Source organism: Ochlerotatus camptorhynchus, unplaced genomic scaffold (assembly GCF_037179485.1).
Source record: "Ochlerotatus camptorhynchus isolate MF236.1 unplaced genomic scaffold, CSIRO-AGI_Acam_v1.1 ptg000286l, whole genome shotgun sequence".
NCBI classification, from domain to species: domain Eukaryota; kingdom Metazoa; phylum Arthropoda; class Insecta; order Diptera; family Culicidae; genus Ochlerotatus; species Ochlerotatus camptorhynchus.
Window position 1 is genome coordinate 16,878 of NW_027040775.1, and position 24,956 is coordinate 41,833.

At 36.1% G+C, this 24,956-nt stretch overlaps 1 protein-coding gene across 1 annotated transcript in view; it reads left to right on the forward strand.

The window, feature by feature from the left end:
• The first annotated feature begins 3,093 nt into the window (after window positions 1-3,093).
• The window catches only part of LOC135706692 (zinc finger protein 62-like), a 63,779-nt gene continuing 41,916 nt past the window's right edge, over window positions 3,094-24,956 (forward strand). Inside the window, exon 1 of the mRNA XM_065228342.1 lies at window positions 3,094-3,726. Coding sequence (XP_065084414.1) covers window positions 3,719-3,726 — 8 coding nt within the window. The 5' untranslated portion in view covers window positions 3,094-3,718. The remainder of the gene's footprint in view (window positions 3,727-24,956) is intronic.

The following is a 24,956-nucleotide window of genomic DNA, read 5'->3' on the forward strand; positions in this document are numbered from 1 at the left end:
TGGTCCTCCAAATGACAAACATTGAGCTTGGTTTTGAACAATAATGTGATTTGAGATGTCATATGATGAGTTTTATTGTTTGAGGTCAGAATTAGCTTCATGCTTCATATAAACCGGAGAGTGGCTGATTCCAAAAAATTGTGCTCTATGGGATCATAGTTTTCATTTGGCGGCTGTTGCAACCAATTCGGATTAGTGTGGTTGCCGAGAAACATGTCTTAATAAATATTTCGTTACACACACACATACATACACATACAGACGGATACCCAGACATTTTCCAATGTCGTTAAACTGAGTCGATTGGTTTATAGCACTCGACCCTGTGGGCTTCCCAAGCGTACAAATGGTACTTTATATAATTGGTCCAACCATGATTCAAATTCATAAATACGCATCCTATTTTGAAAAAAATATTCTCTCTTGAGTAGGGGTTTCGATCTAATTTCCGTCGTACTAAGCACAACCCGCGCTTTACCTCCCTTTTCTGAACGAGTTTAAACAAAAAAAAAATGGAATAGTTCTGTCAAAGATAACTTCTAAATTTATTCATCCTTCCATACAAGTCATAAATTGTTGAGATATTGTTTAAAATTTAATACTGCTTCTTGATTCTAAATTCGTTCTACGAGTTTCAATTCCGTCCTAACGCATTGAAACGCCATTAGATTTTCTTCGTCTTACGGATAAACGTAGAAAAAGGGGATTCGCTAGGAGCGCTTCTTTTGTTTTGAGAACAATGAGCGTGTTCGACACTGGGGTGGACTGTATCACCGGACGGACAGTTTCTTCGGATTTCGGTACCTTGCACACGCGACGTTTGGTAAAACACAGAAAACACCTTTATTGCGGTCAAGAGGTATATCGGACACTGTTTATTCCCAATTTGTTTTTGGATTTTGAGTGTATCTTCTGCGCGCGCGGATGATTTATTACTATTGAATACTGATCGGTAATCTTCTCCTATATGTTGCTTGCGATCGTGTACATGGGATGCGAGAAATAGAGAGTGAGTGCCTATTGCTGTGGGAAGTGTGTGATAAGAGTGGTGATAACAGAGATAGTGTGTAGCTGTATAACAATTTAGTGTAGGGTGACCAACATCTTATTTTGTGCCAACAGAGCGTACATATTCATACAATGCGCTCTAACAGGATTTATGTTGTAGCTAATGAACTAACGCATCAGAACAAACCTATAATTGATTTGTGCACGGTGAAATCATTGATATTATTGATCTTTTCTGATCGATAGAACGGAAATAGGCGATTACGACGAAGTAGCGCTCTACCCTATGTCGGCAATTCTTTACTTTAAATTTTCTATGATTTCGATGTACACATTTAAAAATCTTTATTGATCGATACTTACATTTAAGATTATTTCTTGATCGGTCATATGATAGTAATCTATAAAGGTGCCATACTAAATTTCTTTAAATTTCGATGTGTCACATGGACTTTAGTATTCTTTACAAATATTCATCAATAAATATTTAAATACTGATATCATCGTAACTTTAAACTTTGACAAAGAACAACAAAGATTGCCATCGATGCACATTTATAATCTCTTTGTTATCGATTTGCATCGCTGGTCAAAGAGAGTTCGAAACACACCAGGTGACAGATGGCAATGTTTATATTATTTATCGACATATTCGGCATTTCATCGGAAGAAGCAATCTGCCGGTAAATGAACGAGAAGACCGATGGCCGCGACGCAGCAAATATTTACCATTGTGGTTCTTCAAGTTTATGTCTATATATTTAATAACCCGTGATAGCATGCGTGGTGGGATTCTCGGCATTTACACCTACATGGCTGACTGATTGATGGTTATGACAAATAAATTTATATAAATATTGAATTCTTGTATGAAAAGATTTACAGAAATTTCAATACACCACATACTAGACTGTGTTTGCCTGTCGTTGATAAGCTCATCAACAGAAGCCGTGGACCCGAGGATTAGCAACCAACAACGAAATCAGTACACCCCAGATGGCATGGGATCGAAACTAGAAATTATGCAGAAAAAAATCAGCAGTTGTGTATCAATATTTTGATTTTACAACAGAAATCGATATTTTGATCTGGCAACACAATCGATATTTTAACATTGGTAACGATTGGTAACAATATTTTGAGAATGATCTTTATAAACGATTCACGATTAGACTTTTAGCATCTTTACAATTATTCATGAAATGGTGACGATCGCTATCGATTTTTCTTATGAATGGCTTCGAAGATCGATGCATAGAAAATTAAAGAAAATTAACGAAATGATGAAAATAAGTCTTTCTTCAATAAAATATATCGACAAACAAATATGCATAAAGAAAGATAAAAAAAAACACAGTAATTATCAGCAATGAAAGATAGAATCTCGCCATAAAGTCTATTGATGCCGGAATTCAGTCTGAAAATAAGATTCCCAAACAGCATAAGATTTTTTCAACCTCACGTTTTGCCAAACGATCGATTTAAATTAACATCTCCACAATAGCGAGTGACCCAGCGCCAGCGTTTTGCTAACGTGTACACAAATGTGAAAGAATGCTTTCTTCCCCTCATTCATAGCACGTTTCTGATTGGTCACAGAGCAATGAAGGAATCTTGCCGAAAAAATAAACGACGATTGGCTGCAGATTCTCTATACGTCACTGCAACACACAAACACACCCTAGCACTGTTGCACAACATACTGCTGTTCGGATGAATTCGTTAAATGAACTAAAAGTTTCATTATTCTACAGTCTCATCAACATTTATTATTATTCTTATCACTTGCAACATAATTTGTGATCATGTTAGATACAAAATGCATGGAGCGATCATTTAAAGACTCCTTAGATACGCACGTGGTAAAATACCGGCACCATGTGAGAAAAAAAGTAAACAAATACCATACACATGCGCAACATCTCCCCACCCCAAAAAGGAGGCATTGCCTGGTTGAATGTAAACACTCGCGCACACACACATACAGGATCACGTCCAGTAGAATCGGATATGGCACGGACTCGCGTGTGCTGCATGGCCAATGAGGATTGTCGTTGCTTCTTCATTCTTCTGTCGGCTGTCGCAGCAGAAGCACGCATTTTTGGAGTACGTGTTTTTCGTTGTTCGTGATCCTATTCAAATTTGCAATATCTGGGATTGAGTTGCAAAACGAACCGCAAGATTTTGTGTGCATAAAGTGGCTTTAGTGATTCGGTAAATCTATTATCTGTAAGAATAAGTGCAACGGTGAATAGTTTCATGATTAGAATTCCGGCAAGTGTGGGTGTAGTCTGGTGAAGAAAGAAAATAATACTCATTCATATTCAGCTCGCTTATCCCGGTGACGTGACGGCACTACAAATCGGAAGAAATTTTCATTATATAGGTGTGCAATATCAGAAATATAAGCGAACAAGTGTATATACACGGTTTGTCCGGATTCATGATGGAAGCTCGTGCAGGGGCGTGATTTAATTCTGGCGACCATTACCGTACCAAACCGACATTGCCACCATCCAAGTTGCTACAGTTGAATGTGGAGAGACCCTACGGTCGAAGGTCGAAGGGAACCCAGACACGGATTTACGTTAAAGAAAGAGCGGTTCGAGTAACCTGTGATCAACGATTTTCAATTCAATTCGTGCGTATCAGGCGCGAAATTATACAGCTCACAGCCGTGCGGATCGTTGGATCTTTTCAAGAAATAGCCATGAACACGTAAGTTTAAAGTGGATGATTTTAGGTGTTCTGTTGAACACATCATTTGTATTTACTTTGAACCCACGAAGAAGAAAAAAATGATTAGGTCTCCGTACAATAACCCAGTCCTGTCTTTTATGAGCATTTTGGTTGAATAAATACAAATTGATGACTTCATGCATGTAAGTTTTACGAATATCCATTTTTGATATTGTTGTTCTGACTAATTAATTATTGATTGATTGTCACACATATTCTTCATCTACGATATTTTTGCTCCGCTTTGCTCGAGAGCGGTCATAATTAAAAAAAAACCCACCCAAAGCAAAGTAATGAAAATTTTGGTTTGCATTTTTTAAGGTTACATTACAAAAAAAAAACAATAATATACTTACAAAATTGGTTACGATCCTGTTCGTTTGTTCGTTAAAAAGTTCGTATATGCATTTAGTGGTGATCTTTATGAACAGTTTACAGTTTTAAGTTCATGGATTTATTTCAATAATATTTTGCCCCATATTACGGTGGGGCAAAAGTTCGTTTTGATGTTTTCGAAGCCAGTGCAAAATGAACCACAATGTTTTAAAACTTGTTTGAAAGGTATTTTAGAGTCAGGCTTTCACCAACAAATCACAAAAATTCTTAATGTTTTCGTAGAGGGCAAAGTTTGCTCCGAGATGAAAATTTATATGATTTGTACCGACTTTGTGCACATAAACCATGGAAAATCCAATAGTGAAAGGATGGGAAAATTTTATTTCAGGACATGATTGAGTTTCTCTTGAAGCTGATTTTAGGAGCATCAGACTTCTGATATGTCAATCAAGTTGGAAGTTGGAATTGCATATAGTGGGGCAAAAAGTCCGTTTTCTCCACTGTGATTTGGCTGAAAGTCTCGTTAATAAAGATAACTTATCAACCAGCCCACTTTACTCTTCAGGTACCTGGACCCTAACTATCGACCCATCAGCTCATGAACTGGGGACCAACGGCTTTAGTTCGTGATCAGAGATGCTATGCCTACAAAAAGCTTGTTTGTCGCATGTTGTTTTTGACAGTTTTATTGAACATTTTGTACAAAAGTAAACTCGTTCTCTAAAAATAATTCCTCGAAAGTTGATTCGCTCAGAACAGAAAAATAATTAATATTTTTCAAAGTTCTATCACCGCTAGTATGTCGATAAGATTTTAAATAGTAAAAATTGTTTGAGTTTGACGAGTTTGATCAGAAGTCAACTTTGATGCAATCCAAAAACTATTGGGGTGGGGGTGTGGCTAAAAGTATATCGCCCACTAAGTTGGCCCCTATAGGAACAACTGTACTACACATTTAAATGTCATATTCAGAGTACAGCCTTATAATATGATAAAATACTAATCTACATGCAGGCTTGCTTCTACTTACTTGCTATAAAACCATTAATTTCTTAATTTTAAAATCATTAGATGTTATAATCATATTTTATACTTGTTAGATACTGAGTGAACGCTCACGAATCATAAGATCGCTGATTGTAACACTCTGGTAGCGAAATTGGCAGATTTTATGTGTCAAACACTTGCCTTTCAACCTCTTCTTGTATCATTATAACATCTAATGATTTCAAAATGCAGGAAATCATTTTTTTTTATAGCAAGTGAGTAGAAGCAACCCTGTCTACATGAAAAATGTAATGAAGATAGCATTGGCTTAGCTAGAAAATTTTACTGGAGAAGGCCTAATGGAGGGGGAGGTGCTGTTAATTTTGTTTTGTTTTGTTAAACTATGCTTAAATAAAAACTCATGCTATTCAATCAAATTACGTCAAGGTGACTTGTTATTTCAAATTCCTGTTGGGTACATTTCTACTATAACCAAAATTATGAGCCTCCCAAATTACTGTTATTTAAATGGGGAAAAAATCAATTTGATTATATTTATTTTATAAAAACGCTTGGGATCTCGAATTTAAGGCTTAATGATTTTGAACAAGCAATGATCGTTTGTTCAAGCTTTTCGTAATGAAATCACATAGCGTCCGGAACTCATAATTTTATGGATTTCATACAAAATTCTCATGTTCAATAATTCCCCGAGTGAGATAATTCCATCAATTTTGTAATTCGTTTTTTTTTTTAGATCTTGAATATTTATTTATTTATTTAAAAAATGTTCCGCAATCATGAGCTATGACAAGTTTTGAATCCCGGATTGCGAATCGTAATTTGAGGTTTTGCAAATTTCAAGAAATCATGAAAAATCTGGAAATAATTAAATTTTGTCAGATTTTAAAGATAGCGGATTTTGAATTTCATGTTTGAATTCTTTTAAGAAATATTTGAAGAAAAAAGCATGTATCTAGTTAGGAAATACCTTGGGCTAACTTACTTTCAGGAACACGGAGTTAGATATAATATCAAATCGAAAATAATAACTCAAAAGTTTAAAAATAATTTACCAAGAGTTTATGATTTCTTTGATTCTAACTATCCTGAAATGCTAATTCTTGGCACTATATCTAAATCACCAGTATGTGCAAACATGTCCATAAAATCTACATTCGAGATTCCATCAGATTCGATTAGCTGGAGAACTTTTGATTACTTCCTGATCAACCTGCAGTCTTAAGAGCTGCCATTTGTGTTTTCTAACAGTTGGAGATTTTTAGAACTTGATCAACCTGAAGCCTTGAAAAAATATCCAGGAACTTTACTAATATCTTCGTCTAACTAGAGATCTTTTGAATATTCTTATGCAACTTTTCGTGAAGTTCTACCAAACTCCCTAAAGTTTTAAAAATTACTATATATTTTTATATCTCCTAATTCTTCGAAGATCTCTGAACATCTTTGAACTTCTGGAAAGACCCCTATCATCTACAAATATTCTAGAACATATGGAAAGTTCCTTGAAATTTAACGAAGTTACCAAAACTTCCAAGAAGTTCATTGAGATTTTTTGAAGTAAGATCTCTGACAAAGTGAAACGAAGCTCCCAAAACTGAAAAGAAGATCTTAAAAGATTGCTGAACTATTTTTAGAGCTCCTACAAAAATCCCTGCACATAAACGAAGTTTTACGCAGCTACTAAAAATGCTACGAAATTCTCAGAACTTCTACAAAGTTTGCTCCACACTGCAATCTTTAAGGCATACTTCGGCCTTCTGTGGCAACAAACCACGTTGTGATCTATGTGGGGAGAAACATACGGAGGGTTCTTTAGCACAAGACTCACATCGTTGGAATAAATTATGAAAATTAGTGGCCCGAGGTGACTTCCTTGAAGAATACCTGAAGTTGCGAGAAAAGTGATCGAATTGCAATCCTCACTACCCGAGCAGGAACGAATACCTCGATACCTTACATTGGTATTTATGAGCCTGACATAAGACAAGGTGGCAAGTGAATTTCCATTTTGAAATTCCTGGTTTTTTCCTGGTTTTCCTGGTCAATGATTCAAAAATTTCCTGGTTTTAAAAACCATGTATTTAAAAAACAATTTTTAATTAAAAAAAAATAAAGTGAATCCTTGTACCATCATTCTTTGCGCAATGCGGAATTTCACAAACCAAAATAGGTATTAAGGTTCTTGTGAATGTCCGTGAAATCTTTATCTGATTGTTTGCTGTAAAGAAGCTAGTAGGGAGCCGCGCTACTTCGTCGTATCATGGCGCCTAGTTCCGTTCTATGTGCTAAAACTATAGTAGCAAAGCGTTTTCACTCATGTTTTTGCAAAAACATCTTTGCTCACAAGATTGATTACGATTGACACTGAAACATTTGCGATAACCCGTAAAATGAGTGATTTTAGGGGTGTATGACAAAGAAAAGCTGAGATACGACGGACTAGCGCGGAGCCCTATCTAATATCTGAAATTTAGAGATCCATAAGCCCCTAAATCTTGAGATTTCTATTTTTGAAACTATGATTTTTTTAACTTTATTATTGAGATTTTTAGCCAACGGGCTAGTTTATCTCAAGGTGAAATTGCAAAGTGTGATATGAATGAGGACTCTTTAAATAAACCTTTGCTTCTAACAATTTTACGGATTTCCAGTCTGTTTAAATTTTCCGCAAATTGTCAACGATCTTATTTAGAGGAATTTTGATTACAACTTGATTTTAAAATCATATGATTTAAAGATTTCATAAACAACGCTTATTATTGAAAAGACTGACTGCTGAAGTTCATAGAAACTCCCTAAAGTTCGTAGAACTTCCCTGAAGCGTTAAAGTTTTTCCGGAAGGGTTCATTGAAGTTTGTATTGACTGAATTTCATGGGACTTCCCCGAAGTTCGAAGGACTTTTTTTAAGGTCTTAGGACTTCCCTGAAGTTCGGAGTTTTTTTTAAATTTATAGGAATTTCTTAAATATCGTAAAAGTACCACGAAGTTCGTAGAAATTCTCAGAAGTTCGTAAGACTTACTTCAAGTTCGAAGAACTTTCTCGAAGGTCCTCTGAGTTTCCCTGTAGTTTGAAGGAATATATGAGGACCCTAAATTTAGAAGAGCTTCCCTGAAGTTCATAAGGCTTTAAATATCGAAGGGTTTTCCAAAAGTTTGTGGGTCTTTCCTTGGAAATTCCCTGAAGTTTGGAGAGCTCCCATGAATTTCGTAGGACTACCTGTAAGTCAATCGACTTCTCGGAAGTTCTTGGAGCTTTTTTGAGCTTGGAGAACTATTTAAGTTCAGAGGACTTCCCAAGAGTATTGAAGACTTCTCTGAAGCTCGGAAAAAATCCATAAGTGTCATAGGATTATCCTTAAGTTTTAAGCAATAAAGTTACATTAAATCTGTAGAAAATTCTGTAAAACTCGTAGTTATTCCCCAAAGATTGAAGGACTTCCCTGAAGTTCGTAAGACTTCTCTGAAATTTGTAGAACTTCTCTGAAGGTTTGGAGAGATTTCCTGACCGTCGTAGGTCATCACAGTAGTTCACAGGATTTTCCTGAAACTTGTAAGACTTTCCCGAATTTTGTAGAACTTGCATGAATTTCGAAGGCCTTATCTGAAGTTTTTAGAAATAGAATTTTTTTTATTGAACATGTTGAACAGATACTTCAAAGTAGTTACGCGTCGGCCCTGCTTAAGTCTGCTATCAATTAAGCACAAATCATACATGCAATATATATACAAAATATATTTACTAAATTCTCGGGGTAAATTTTGTTCATTAATGTTTAGTAGTGTGAAAGATTAAGCTTGAACAAAATGGGTAGTTTTGACCTGATTATAAAAAGAAACTTTGACATACATAAAATTTAAAACGTATTTAAATTATCCAAACAAGATTATTTTCTTGGTGGACTTATGAAATTCCTGGTTTTTTCTGTTGAAAATGAATTCCCGACTTTTTCCCGGTTTTCCTGTTTCACTTGCCCTGGATGGGTAAAATACCATAAAAATAATACGAAAAAAATGTTCTTACAATACAATTCCAATACCAAATTATGATAATACGATACCAAAACAATACCACACAGTTATTATTTTGGTATCCAAATATCAATTTTGGTTATTGACAAAGTATTTTGCACGTATTTTTTTGGTATTATTCTTTAGTATTTTATCTCTTATGTTATGCTGGTCAATACCAAATTTTGGTATCAGGTCAGAATTAGGTATTCATTAGTTATTTTCTCCTGCTCGGGGACACACTGAGTTTTTGAGGCCTCCCTTAGCTTAGTCGGTAATAGAGTATGATTGTACTTCAGTATGCAAAAATGGTGGAGGCTTCGAAAGCCAGATGAAGAAGAAGATACACACTGAGTTGGCGCTCGATAAGATACGACTGCAGGCATGATAGTAGACAACCATTAATCCCTAGCCGTTCCAATTTAGCAATGGTGATAGCGTGATTGATCTTGTCAAATGCTGCTGATAGGTCGGTGTAGATTACATCGGTCTTATAAATATTATGCGAATAATTCAAGGATGAAAACGGATATTAAAAAAATTGATCACTGTTGACCAAAAATCAATTGGGAATCTCCTGAAAACTTAATATAAAAAATATTCAAAATATTTTGAAATTTTCGATTACTCTGAATCTGAAATTCAATGAAGTTGAACAAAGTTGAAATTAACACGTTCATGAAAATTTATTTCGTTGCTCGTTAAAAATAAAATCAATTTGAAATGCTTTAATGCTTTATTGCTGTATGTTTCAACCTAGGCCACACAAAAAACATCAATGTCACATGTAAATTTACAAAAAATTTGCTGTGTAAGTTATGCAAATTTACCATTGCACACATAGGATTTAATATGGGGATTTCAAGGAACCAGTGGAAATGTCGCTATAGAAAGATTTGTCGCTATAAAGATAGTCGCTATAGAGAGCTTCGACTGTTATTTTCTCATACAAGGTCACCCACAATTACTGATCATATTGATTTTTATTTTGATTATGGGGAACGTACCGGCGAATCCTAGTGACGCAAGCTAACAGATGCATTCACACAAATCGAAATATGCAGTCAGCAGTCCGTAATAATATGAACCTGTTTCGTTCTTGCCTTATTTCTCCATTTTCGTTTCCGTTTTGGGCGTCGCAGCTCGAAAACAGGGAACGTATCTTTTGCAATGTGAATTACAGTGTTCGATCGAATAATAGTGACATAATGATTTCCGATGATCGTCCCTTAGTAATCACATACCTTTGTGTTCAGCTGTGTGTAGCTTTATAGAATTTGGTTAAGTTCACTTTCAGAATTATAGAACTGGTTGATCTTAGTCCATTCAATCATCTAAAATGTGATTGGTCTGCTCATAAATGACCACTGGCGTACTAATGCTTAATAATCCTTTACTTGTGATTCAGAATCCACCACCCATGAGAAATCACAAATCTTTTTTTATTCGAACCGCAGAAACAAGGGGTTGATTTTGAGCCAACCGAAATACATACCCTTTCTCGGTCGTTTGCCTTTTTTTGTATGGAATCATGTGCACCAGATTACAAGCCTCTTGAAGCATATGTCCTTCCCAGGGGGAGGCATTTTAAGTTATTAAATTGCGGATTAAACTCATAAATAATTTTAAGTATGTGTTTGCTCAGAAGAAGAAAGAGAACAACGGGAAGGAAGGGGTGATGTATGAGCTTATTGTGGTCGAAAGCATCAAACGTTCATACACAGAGGATTGCCAATCTTCAATGGCATGTGTATTTTATGGTTAGTAATGGTGGCGTTATTGTTTCATTTTCACTAAGTCCAATTTATTTAAGTTGCTCGTATGTAACACTTTAACATTCGTACGAAAAATTCAACTGTAATCAGACATCCCGAAGCTTCGCTTCCGAAATGACTTCGACATGTGGTAATTTCAATTATCGTCCGTTTAATTTCAATTGCAAATACATTCAGTATACTTCCAGACGGGGCATCCCGCTCCCTTTGCCACTCACCATCGAAACCAGCGGCGTCGGCGGCGGCAAAAATACAATCATCAAATAAATCACCGCGGACCAGTTTTTGTGCCGTGAAACCGCTGTCGTTTGCTGTTATCATGTTCCACCTTTTCGATCTGAATCTGTTTCTTTTGCTAAGGAGCTTCTTTGACTCATGTTCCAACATCGCGTTGCTACTTCTGCAGTAGACTGCTGCCTGTTGATGGCTCCGTTTTTCATATCAATCACAAATGCCGGCTCTCGCGGTTCCGCCTGTAGGTTGGTGTATACAGTACAAATCTGGTGGCACAGTTGGTTCAGTTCACGGATCCTCCAACTGTATTCCATACAGTCATGCAAAGAGTTTCTTGCGGTCACATTACTTGTTCCTCGTAATTTCATAATTATTTTGCACAAAAACTTGCCTACGATCGCGAATGTTGGAATATTTATTTTCGCGCGTGAGCACAGTGCTGAAATTGAGGCTTCTTGAGAAAATTTGTTTTAGAATGGTGCACCCAAGAAACACATAGAGTAGAGCGCTACTTCAGCGTAATCGCATATTTCCGTTTTATCGAATAGAAAACATCAATAATAGCAATGAACAAATCAATAATACGTTTGATCCGATAAGCTAGTTCAGAAGCTATAACAAAAAGCCTATTAGAGCATAAATTAAAAACTGAATCGAAAATAAATGAATAAACAAAATGATGTTTCCAAATCCGTAAAAAGAACAACGCATCAATAAAAAAAATCGTTTATGTGTGTAATGTCCTTTTTTAAAACTTAACAAAGAAAAATAAACAAAATAAAATCTTTAAGGGACTGCTATTTATCATGTTAGATTTTGTTCCACCTATGAGGTTTCGGACAGTGCATCTTCTTGTTACAATATATGTTTGTCTATTTCAAGGTTTCAGGTCTCTTAATATCCTTTAGAAGATGCTCTTTACAATTGCCATTCAGCATAAGCAATCGGCATTCAATAGGTTGTAGTTGCGAACAAGTAAAATTGGGTCGCTTTAACCAAAAATCTAAATTTATAAAAAAAAATACAATTTTTCAGCCACAATGACGTACAACATTGATATCAAATTAGGCCTGGTCTGGACTGGTGTTTGCTTCACAGTCTTTTCTATTGACGAAAAAGATACTATGATCATTAAAGAACTTCAAAAAATATTGCACGATGTGTACAAAAAGTGCAAAAAATCTGTGTTATCCAATATTAATAAGAAGATTGTGAAGCTAACTTCTTAAAAAATACATGACATAAATAATTGAAGGACCTTTTTTTCATTTTAAGATATGTTTGGGAAAATAAAAACATTGTGATCAACTTATTTTCGATACAGCCGTTAAGAATATTGTTTGCACACTGTACAAAAAGGGCTATTTTTCGACACACTTTAGAATAACATAACGGCCTACAGAATATCATTGCCGAAAATTGCTACTTTTCGACACTCTTTCGAATGTGCAAATAGCTATTTATGCAACAAGAAGAAGATTTTTTCAGCACGAGTTGAAGTTTATACAACGAGGTTTGCCGAGTTGGATAATTACAACAAAAGCAGAACATATTGAATTTCGCAACGAGTTGCATACAAAAATTTTTGCACTCAAAAGAGTGTCAAAAAATAGAAGTTTTCGGCTTTGAATGCTGACAAGTAATACTTTTTGATACTGTTATTTTAGCTAGGAAAAGTATTAGTTACTATTTTCAGCACTGAGAGCCAACAACATGTGGTATGTAACTTGTTCGATTTTTGTCAGCACTCTTAATTATAAATGTTTTAATTACTAAAAATATACAACTCTTGCTGAAAAAAAAATATATTTTGGCAATTTGTTCCATTAAAAGTTTTTAACAAAATAATCAATTTTTGATTCTTTTACAACTCCATCGTATTGAAGGGGAAATGAATTTAGGAGTCACTTTTAATAGAAACATTCAATTTGTTTTGTTCAAATCCATTCAAAAAAGAAAGGAAAAGCGCACGCTTTGCTTAGAAGAACGTAAATTAGAGAATAAAACCCTTATTTAAATGAAAGCATCTATTTCATGCTTACTTTTATTACGGCTAATACAATTTTTCGTAGCAATGAGCAATCATAACTTACATAATAAATATTGTCCTACAAAACCTTTAAAGGATGATTTTCAAGTTTCAATTACCTGTGCTGGTAGAGAGCTGCTAAGTTCATAAAATGTGCTAACATATTTTTTTTATGAAAATCTTTAAAAACATGCATGACTACCTCATATGGAAACATTAACAAAAACTCTTTGCACATTTTGTTCAACACTGTTGAATTCAGAAATTATTTACTTGGTAAATACAAATTTTGAAAATCTGCTCAACTGAAAAGAAATGACAATTATAGACACTAATAACTACAGTTATCAGATGATTGAAATATGACCAATTTAAATTAAAGTTGTAAAAACTTCTCTACCTTATTAAAAAATACGAACTTACTCACATTTCTACACAGTGTCAATGCCTTCTCCCGGGAAAGTCAAGCCAAAAGAAACTGCATTCATTTCACTAATTTATTTTTAAGAGATTGTTTTTTCGGTCATTTAATTTCCAATTCTGCACATTTCTTGGCATCTTATTCTGGTGATCGCTTGGTTCGTATGTTCGAACGAGGAATGCAGTGTTACAGAAGCGGGAGGAAAAGAATTCCCGCTTTTCAGATCGATACTTTGTGCCGATTGATCAATGTGTGTATGATTTTTTGGTTGTATTCAGCCAAACCTGCTGTTGAAAGAGCGATCGACCGATCGATCACTTGGTCCTGGTTGATTGATTTTGTGAAATCAATTATATTCCACCAAATACATACCACGGTTGACCAGCAAAGCGACGACAATGCTCGGTTCTTGAAAGAATGTTACTGTGTGTATCGTGGTGTGATGAGAAGATGACCAGATATTTGTGCACATTTGTGGTTTTTACGGCGTATCTGGAAAGTCATTGGAATCTTCTCCAATCTGGTTTAGCTTGTCCGGGAGTAACCTTTATTTATAACTCATTCCATTCGATTTACGTGTGAATTACCTAACTAACCCAAGCATCGTTGATTAGACATCAACATTAGTAAACGTTTCCATGTAATTCAGTGGACGTGAAGTGAAAGTATTGATTTACCATAAAAATTATGTCTGAACTACTTGTGCACTTACACTTTTTTTTTTTCCTTTGGTTTGTTTTTTTCCGTCGATCTTGTTTTCCGTGCTGAGCACCAATGCTACCGACGTGCCAGGAAGGCAGCTCCCACACCTGGACCCTACCTATCGACCCATCAACTCATGAACCGGGGACCAACGGCTTTACTTCCCATCCGAAGGAAGGCGTGATCAGAGATGTTATGCCTCAGAACATCCCGGCGGCGCCGACTGGGATTGAACCCAGGCCTGTTGGGGTGAGAGGTAATCACGCTTACCACTACACCACCGGCGCCGTTATGCACTTACACTTGTGAAGAAAAGTAGTGAAACAAAAGTTTGGACAATGGACTGTAAAGGAGTGTGGATTATATTTTTATCATAGTCTTAATAGTCAAACACAATCCATCTGATTATATGCCTCTGTCGTACTTGGAATTTTGGCGAGCATCGTAAAGCGGGGTGAAGTTGATCACTACACCATTCAATTTTCGGTTCTCAACAATCCTTTTTCATGTTACCAGATAATTCTTTTAGTATTTCATTAGGTAGTTTTAAATAGTACTTTTGAAACATTTTCCTAAACAAACAATGTTTTCTAACGCTCTAAATATAACGTTTTGTGGGAGGGATACAATATGCAATTTTGTATTGTTTGTAAAAATCTTATCGGAATTAGCATTTATAATGGTGCAGTTTTCGACGAAATTATTTATTTTACTTAATGTTGGGTCGCTGAATCCGAAACGGAAATCAGAATACTTTAAAACGAACGATTTAATTATCATAAAAATGTTGTTAAATGATATATTGATGACAACTGCCTACATTTAGGCGAATTTTTAACTTGTTTTTTATTGTTGCAAAAATATGCAGTTTTTTTTTCGACAAACCACAACTTTCGTTGAAATTTTAACACCATATTCTTCTTCAAGAATATATGCTAACTTCTGCATATTGCATTGCATAACAACTTGCATGATCAACTATACCCAAAAATTGAAAATTTGCAATTTTTATCTAATTTAAATTCAAAAAATAAACCAAACCTGCAATTTACAAGCAAAAACTAAATTAGCACAACAGAAAAGCATTAGCTAGTACAGGTTTGAGAGGTATTTGTATACATACCAGAAATAGGCGAAATGGATGTAATGTCAGCCTAAAAGCCCCTAATTTGGACCCATACATAAATTCTGAAATCGACTATTTCCAATAGCGACCAAAAATATCCATTAGTACCGTCCCAATGACTAGATAAAATTGATAAATAGCAGATTTTTAGCGATGGGCCCAACATTAGAGCCATTTCCCCTATGCTTTGCAAAATATTCAGGGTTGTCGGTAACGAGTGACAAACTTGACCCCGTTTTACGGTATTTGTAGAGGCCCAAATTCTATTATAAAATGGGACAGGAAATCTGAAGTGTAGTACAATAGCTATTTATGCAACAAGTTGCAAAAAGGAGATTTTTTCAGCACGAGTCGTAGTTTATCCAGCGAGGCTTGCTCAGCAAAGTAGTTTCTAATAAATAGTTCTACAACTTTGTCAAAGATTGTGTTTTTTGTCTTGAAAATAGGGTGGGCCCCATGAAATTTTCTATCTTTTTCGATACACTGTTTATGATGATTTAAGTAACGTAGGATGACCCCCGAAAAAAAAACAGAGGAACAATGATTTCTCGCATATTATTAACAGAAACAGCCTTCTCTGAAAATCGCTAACTTCACGTATGAAGTAACATAAAAACACTTTGAATGTAACATCTCAAGGCGGGAGTAGCCGTCAACAATGCTGATGATGGTACAGCACGCAACAACCACCCTACTGCTTTCTCTCTGAGATGATCACGTTGGTCATTACGAGAGGAGCAACACAATAGTTGGGTAAAGAAGAATTGCATTATAACACACCATCGACTGGAAATGCTCTCGCAACGTGGGGCTTTAGGTAGTGATGAAAATGTCGCTAGAACTATTCCATAGCCGCAGTCAGTTTATGAGCAAAAGAGGGATGCACATTTTTGCCTGTGGACTTGGAGACATACTTCAAGTCCCCGCGTACATCGTACGGGTTAGGCAAAAGATGTGCGTCTATCTTTCAAAACTGTCGCATTAATGGCCCTTCGCTCATTTTCAACTTCTATTCAATTTTCATACTGCCGTACTCTAACGGAACTATCCATCTATCCTCTTCTTAATATCATTCTCTAGCTAATATTTATTTATTTTTTATTTATTTGTCGTCAATCAGTGTAGACCGTTTTACAATTGTTGTCTTAAGTGCTATTTTTACAATTTTGTCTTTGTTTATATTTATCACACTAAAGCTTCATGTTAGCATTTCCAACCAACTCTCAAAAAAAAATGCCATCAAAAACTTTCTAGAACAAACCAGCTGCGCGAAATCAATTCATCAAAAGTGATACAATGGAGTTAACTTTTTAGAAGTCACCCTAAGTTACCTTTTTTAAACCAGTATTAAACGAGAACCATTCGAGATAGGAAATAGCTATTTATGGATCAATTTGAAAATAAGAAGTTTTTTTTCAATACAAGTTGTAGTTTATCAAACGAGTTGGAGTTGCCGAGTTGGATAATTACGAGTGTTGAAAAAATCTTCTTTATGCCATTGCATACAATATTTTTGGCACTTAAAGAGTGTCAAAAAGCAGAACTTGGCACTGGATGCTGAAAAGTATTACTTTTAGACACTGTTATTTTAGAAGGCCATTATGTTATTGAAAACAGTGTCGAAAAGTTATACTTTTCAGTAAAAAAAAAGTTAAAATATATATTTCAGCAAAGTTGCTTCAAATAAACTGTTTTACGACTTTGAAAAACATTGCGATGAAATAACTACAAGTTAGTCAGCCCGCATCGTGCTCTCTTGCCGTGCGGATATATTTGCATTTTGCTGAAGGATGTGTTACTACTACCTAAAGCTACAACAAATTTAAACAGCACTTTTCAGTGCTCAACCTGTAAAATTTCTACCTTGTTCAACTCTTATTCCTCTTCGATCCTTGTTTGGACCCTATCCGTGGTAATCCTTCTTGGATATTGATTTGAAAAATTCCTCTTCGATCCTTCAGATTCTTACAGTAATCAGCTTGGAAGTCGATTTGGATAAAAATTTACTACCGCCTTGGCACCTAAACGCAAAAGAAGGGGCAAACTCTTGATCCCCCTTCTGATGAAATTAATTTGAGTAATCAATTTGATTTGCTCACGGATGATGAGAATGAGCCATCATCCAAGAAAAATTCTAGTAAACTTTCCCGGCTTACTGCCAAGAATGAAAAGATTTCCCCTATTGTGATAACCACTTCCGATTTCCATGCTTTTGAACTTTTGAACTTCGTGAAAGTTAAGTTTTCACTACAAATTGGACGTCGGATTTAAATGTCTTCTCAAGTATCTTACTGAGAAGCAGCACAATTTTTTTACTTACGACACCAAAACTGAACGTGTGTTCAAGGTTGTCATGAAAGGACTGCCCAGTGCTGAATCCCTGGATCAGATCAAAGATGAACTGGCAAAATTACTTGGAGTTGTGCCACTCCAAGTAATCAAAATGAAAATGAAATCCCGTCCTGGCGATTCGCGCAACGGGATTTCTAATGATTTTTACTTAGTTCACTTCAAGTCTAGTGAACTAAACAACCTTAAGGCCTTAGAAAAAAAAAGCTAGCCTTATGCTCCATGTCCGAGTGAAGTGGGAACACTTCAGGAAGACTGGAGGAAATTTCCAAAATCTCCAAACCTCAGTGCCGTAAGTGCCAGGGATGGGGTCACGGAACTAAAAATTGCTACATGCTAGCTAAATGCATGAATTGTGGTGATTCCTCTCACGCAAAGGACGACTGTCCTGTGAAGGAAGATCCTAAGAAATTTAAATGTTCAAATTGTGGTGAAAACCACAAATCCATTTTTTGGGAATGTAAGACTCGCAAAGCGATCCTACATTCTCGTTCTAACCGTCAGGTAGGAAACGCTCCACGTTTCCGACCAGGTACAAATTTCTCTGCTGTTAACAACGGTCAGCGAGGAACAAATTCTACATTCGTACCCGTAGGTACAAATATCACCACTGCTTCAAATGTTTCATCTATACCTCGCTGCTAACAATGTTCAGCGAGTTAATGCTATTGCAGCGGGTAGAAATCAAAATACTAACCAACGTAATTCTAACGGAAATTTTGACTTAGGAAGCATTACTGCCCCTAAAATGGAATTTTTACAGAAATTATTAATTGATATTTCTGATATGCTTAAATCTAACTTCATGTTTGATGCTATTCAAACTGTGTGTGTGTGTATTCAATCTAACCCCCACTGGCCGGCAGTGTTATTATGGAAGAACTCTTTCTACAATGTCGCATTTACGGCCATTTTAGACAGCTTTAGTCCGGGAGTTAGAAGGTGATAGCTCTATTGCAGATCCAGTAACCCATTTCAGAATGTCTGGAGAGTCACACCCATGCCGAGGTTACTTTCACTTACAATGTTTGCATCAAATGGATATTGGTACACGCTTTCAGGTTCGAAAATATATTTTTTTCAAACCTGGCATATATTTAGTTTAATTTTGATATATTTATTTATTTTAATAATTGGAAAGCTCTTACCATATTCTGCTTTTCCGCTATTCAAACTGGAGTAAAAATTGCAAACAATATTGTCATGACTTTAAAATTCAGTAATGGATTTAAAAGCATTAAATATTTTGAATCGGAATGCTCGGTCTCTTAAAGATAATGAAGACGAGCTATTTAACTTTTTGAGAGTTCATAACGTGCATATTGCCGTTATAACTGAAACGTTCCTTAAACCTGACCTGAAGAAGGACGCAAATTATTTCATTTATAGAAATGATCGTCTTGATGGACCCTGTGGTGGCGTTGCCATCATTATTCATAGACGAATCAAACATAAAATTCTTAAACCTTTAAATTTGTCAACCTCTTAACGGAATCCCTTTATGAAGAGCTTTGAATGGGCTGGTTTATTTCCTTTAATTTCCGTTATAATTGCTTATCTTTTGACAGATACGCGTATTTCGTCTACTACTTGCAGACTTCATCAGTGCCAAGTACTCAACACCACTGTAGAATCTATCTTTTATCTACGAGTTATATACTAATCAATAGGTACTAAAAATCAGCAGGTATCCACTGCCATGTCAAAATTTACCTAACCAGGTATTGAATTTAGGTACCTGGTTAGGTAAATTTTGACATGGCAGTGGATACCTGCTGATTTTTAGTACCTATTGATTAGTATATAACTCATAGATAATATTCTGTTTGATGATTGTTCCGCACGTTATTACACTATTCAATATCCAAACAGCCCAACATGCTTTTCTTCTGCAAGAAATCCCTCAACTATTGATTTGGTCTTAACTGATTCATGTCAACTTTGTAGATAATTGCTAACTTCGGTTCTGATCACCTTCCAGTAACTTTTGAAATATCCCAAGAAATAAGTTCTAATCCCAACAGCTCTACTTTCAATTACCATAGAGCGGGTTGGGAGCAATATCGAACATTTATGGAATATAACTTCGATCCAAACATCCGAACCAACGACGAAATTAATTATGCTCTTGAATCTCTGACTACTTCTATAGTTGAAGCAAGAGCTGCCTCAAACCAAAATGCGAGGTTAAATTCGATTCAATTATAATAGACGACGATCTTCAGCTCTTGATCCGTCTTAAAAATGTCCGTAGGAGACAATATCAAAGAACACGCGATCCTGCTATGAAAGTTATCTGGCGGAATTTGCAAAAACAAATTAAAAAGCGATTCTCTGTCCTGAGGAACAAAACTTTTGAAAATCATGTTTCTAAATTAGACCCGAGTTCCAAACCCTTTTGGAAACTCACAAAAATTTTGAAAAAACCTCGAAAGCCTATTCCAGCGCTTAAAGAAGGTGGTCAAATTTTGATCACAAATTTGGAAAAGCTCAGAAACTTGCTAAGCAATTCGAGAGTTCCCATAATTTCAGTTTGGGTCTTACTAGTCCTATTGAGAATCAGGTTGCTCGGGATTATCTGAATATTTTCTTTCGGGGGACTGATTTGGACGAAGCAAGGTCTATAACTAAAAAGTTTCATAATATGAAAGCTCCAGGTGATGATGGAATTTTCTATATCCTCATCAAAAAACTCCCAGAGAGTACCTTGTCTTTCTTGGTAAAATAATTTAACAGATGTTTCCATTTGGCATACTTTCCTGATAAATGGAAAAATGCAAAAGTTGTTCCAATTTTGAAGCCGGATAAAAATCCAGCTGAAGCTTCTAGCTACCGTCAAATAAGTTTGCTTTCTTCAATAAGTAAACTTCTTGAAAAGATAATTTTAAATAGAATGATGCTTCACATCAATACGAACTCAATTTTGGCAGATGAGCAGTTTAGATTTTGCCATGGGCATTCAACTACTCATCAACTCTTAAGAATTACTAATTTAATTCGTTCAAACAAATCTGAAGGCCACTCAACTGGAGTTGCTCTTCTAGACATAGAAAAAGCATTCGACAGTGTTTGGCATGAAGGTTTGATTGCTAAATTGAAAAAGTTTAATTTTCCACTTTATATTATGAAATTAGTTCAAAATTATTTAACTGACAGAACTCTGCAGGTAAATTATCAAAATTCCAAATCTAATCGACTACCTGTTAGAACAGCTTATAATATTTCCACATAAGCCTAGAGCTTCCTTTTTGAAACCTAGTAGTAGTCACATAGTCACTATGAACGGAGTTCCAATTTCCTGGTCAAACCAAGTGAAATATCTTGGATTAATACTTGATTTTTAAAGATCACATTGAGGGCATTCAAGCCAAATGTAACAAATGTAGAAAATGTTTGTATCCTATTATAAACAGGAAATCCAAACTTTGCCTGACGAATAAACTTCTAATATTTAAACAAGTTTTTAGACAGGCCATGCGTTACGCTATGCCAATATGGTCTAGTTGTTGCACTACCAGGAAAAAAAAACACTTCAAAGGATTCAGAACAAAGTTCTGAAGATGATTTTAAAGTTACCTCTCTGGTACAGTACTACCGAAGTACATAGAATTTCGAATGTTGAGACTTTAGAACAAATCTAAATAGAAAATAAATCTGGAATTAGGGCGTAACAGCTTTTGTAAACAATGACTTCTCTCGATAATTTCTAGAAAGCTCTGGTTGCTCTGGTTGCTCGAAATTTCAAGTGCACAAATATGAGCTCCCACTGAATATACCTACAACAATGAAACTGGGACTCCTAGTTAAACATTGCAGCAAACTAGGAGTTACAATTTCATTGGCGATGTCGCAACAGAGGCCGAAATTTATGTTCCAGAAAACATGAAACGATAGGAAATATCAATTATCTTGTCGGCCATCACTTCAATAGCGTTTTTGAATATTTAAGCCCATTTGGGTGTTTTAACGATCATTCAAGCTTAATTTTACATTATAAAGGTGATATTGGCAAAATTGAATCATTGTTGTTAATATGAAGGCCAATTCAGTTTTATTTTGACGATTGTAAGGCCATTTTGACGCTCTAAAGATGAGTCTTCTTCTTCTTCCTCGAATTTCAAGCTTATTGCGTATGGCATATTAGCTTATTGCGTGCTCTCAACTTAGTGTTCTAGATGCACTTTCACAGTTATTAATTGAGAGCTTTCGATGCCTGCACGATTTTTGCATTGGTATAATTGTTTGGAAAGTCCAATCATACTTATATGCCCAGGGAAACGGAGAAATTTTCCAACCCGAAAAATTCCTAGCCCGGACCGGAAATTGAACCCAGCTACCTCCAGCATGGTCTTGCTTTGTAGCTTTAATTTCAAAACGAAACAGAAGACTCAAACGGTACGATGGATCGAGATTCTCCACACATAGAGGTCGCTTCAATCGCGACGAGAGAATAGTTGATGCTACCGGTCGTTCTACCTAATCACGAAAAACAACACTCACCGGAGGAACTCACTGATTCAAAAATCCATGCCGATCGAGACACGTGAGTGGAGAGACTGATTTCCCAGGCAGTCTAACCTGGCGTACAAGAACACAAACACAAAAAGTAGAACGACGCGAAATGTGAGAATTCTCGAAACCAAAAATAAGCTACATGGAAAACTTTAACATTTAGCGGAGAACATTTATTGGGGTAAACTACTATAAAACATTTAAGTATAAGTTTATTTGATTTCATTACCTAGGTTTTCATTATTCGTGTTCCTTCCTCTCTACTGCACGGTAAGAAAAAAGTACCCAACGGCCAGTTCACTTTTACCTACTTTTGACTAGTTTATCTCCTTTTCTCCTACTAATGTTGTCAAAAACGAAGGAGCAAAACCACCCAACAGGGGTAGTAAAGTGTGGGAACCCAACGTTGAGTATAATCATATATACCTACTGTTGGGTACAACTAACTTGCTTTTGGTTAAAAAGCCAGTGGAAAATTCCATACGAACTACACACAAGTAAATAAAAATTACTTTGACCCGCTTTACCTACTTTTGGGTTCCTGCACTATAGTGCCGAGATGAGTGAAAAGAACTTAATTTTGGGTACTTTTTTCTAACTGTGTGTGTTTCCCTACTGTGTGCGGATTAATTCTAGTGTTTGCTAGCTAGTTTTACTCCTCAAGCTCTTCTTTCGTGCAGTGTATGTGTGGTGTCGTTAACGCATGCGCATGGTTAGGTTAATTGTTTGATCTACTCACGGTACCGAAATAGCTGCCTGATAAATTGGTCGGCAAAGCAGATACCGGCTGGTTTGCGGCGGTATTGTTGCTATCACCCGAAATGCGGCGATTGGCGATGCTGCCGCGGAAATTCCCAGTCGATGGATGGTCTCGAAGCTGGTACTGAACTCGCGCCAAAATGGATTGGCGCTGTAGACGACGTTGGGGACGTCGGTGTTTTTTTTAACGTGTTTACCACGTGTGGCGGAAATGGCGAAATAGCCGCTCTGTCGAAACGGTTTGTTTCCTTCCGGCTTTCCCCTCAAACCGGGACTTTTGACGCAGAAGCGTGGTTCGAGAGTCACGCTTTTGCTCGAGATGCGGTGTGCCGAGCTTTGGCCGTGTATCGCTAGAAGCGAATCCTATATAAAAAGCCGTCGAACGGCTGTTCGACGCGTTAACAAAAAATCTCCACACAAAACAATTATCCATGAATTACCTTTTTCTCTACACGAGCGCACACACACAAAATTGACCGCACGTCAACTTTGACCTAACTGCTGAACTTTAGGCTACACGAAGGAAACAAAAAGTAACATTAAATTCGATCACTAGACTTCTCACATTTTTACTAATTAAAAAACACACCGCGACACAAGAAAACTATTTCACGCACTCTCGCCTCTTCCACGGTCCAGGTCAAAATGGACGAGTGGACGTTCCGAAAACCCTCAGATCAAATCGTGATCATAGTCTTCGTGGCCAAAAGTACGTCAATTACCGAAATAATTAACGACCTTTTCAAACGGCAAATCTCATCAACTACGATCTTGAGCCGATTGAACACTCTATCTCTTTCTCGCTCATACCGTTTGATTAAACTGTCTCGCTTCAATCTATTTCTGGTTCGTTTGATTTTTTTTACGAGAGAGAATATTCGGATTCGAACCTTGGACTTTACGACGAGTCTCACAACCAGTGAACGTTTCCAGTGGTGGATAAAATGAATTTTGGAAGGCAGCTTGTATGCAAGCGTTTCGTTTTTATGCGGATTTACAATACGTTTCATTTGTAATGGGGACTTCAATTTAATTTAAATGATCGTATAATTATTCCACAAAATGAATAAATATAAATAATAAATAAATAACGTGAACGATTATTATTAATGGAATTCATAAATAGATGGCAAAACAAAATATGAATTCAAATAAATACGTGGCAATCCTTAAGTTATATTTACAAAAAAAGTGACCTTTTGTTACGCGGGTACATTTTTCCAATTTCCTTTTTCTGTAATTAGAAAAAAATCTACAGGTACCATATTTTTCTTTGTTTTTTTTTCTGATTATTTGCATCATGCTTGGTTTTAGTTGAACATCGGAAAAAAGGAAAACAAGACCGCTTACAAAAAGGGTTGGGTGTAGTTCAAGTTTATACCCACTCAGTGATGGAAAAGTTCGCAAAAAATCACTATGACTCGCGAACTTTTCCCTTGGAGAACTTCGTGAAATATCGCGAACTTTTCCAACACTGTACCCACTCAGGGTATGCTACTGTCACAGACAAACAGACATAACACTCGCAAGTTGTTTATCTAACAAGCTTTTAACGGTCAATTTAAAAGTATCGTAGTTGGTAGTACCGCCACATGTGGCGCGCATAGTCAATTCCCTTGCGTTTGATGTTTACACACTACCGCCATCTTTTCAGCGTACTACCCACCACAGTGTATTCAACAGATGGCGGTAATGTTTTAGCGACGATGTTTTACAGTGAGAAATATGCAATGTGTTATGTCTGTTTGTCTGTGCTACTGTGTTACCTTCAATATAGTCGGGTTACGCGTTGAGGATTTATTTAAATTTTCTCATATCTCTATATCAAAACTGTAAGAGACCCTTGCATTTTCCGGTAAGCTGCATGTAATATGTTGCTATATATCTCGGCAGTATATTTCCGAAACATCATCATATCAACCAATGAAAGAATTATGATATCATTA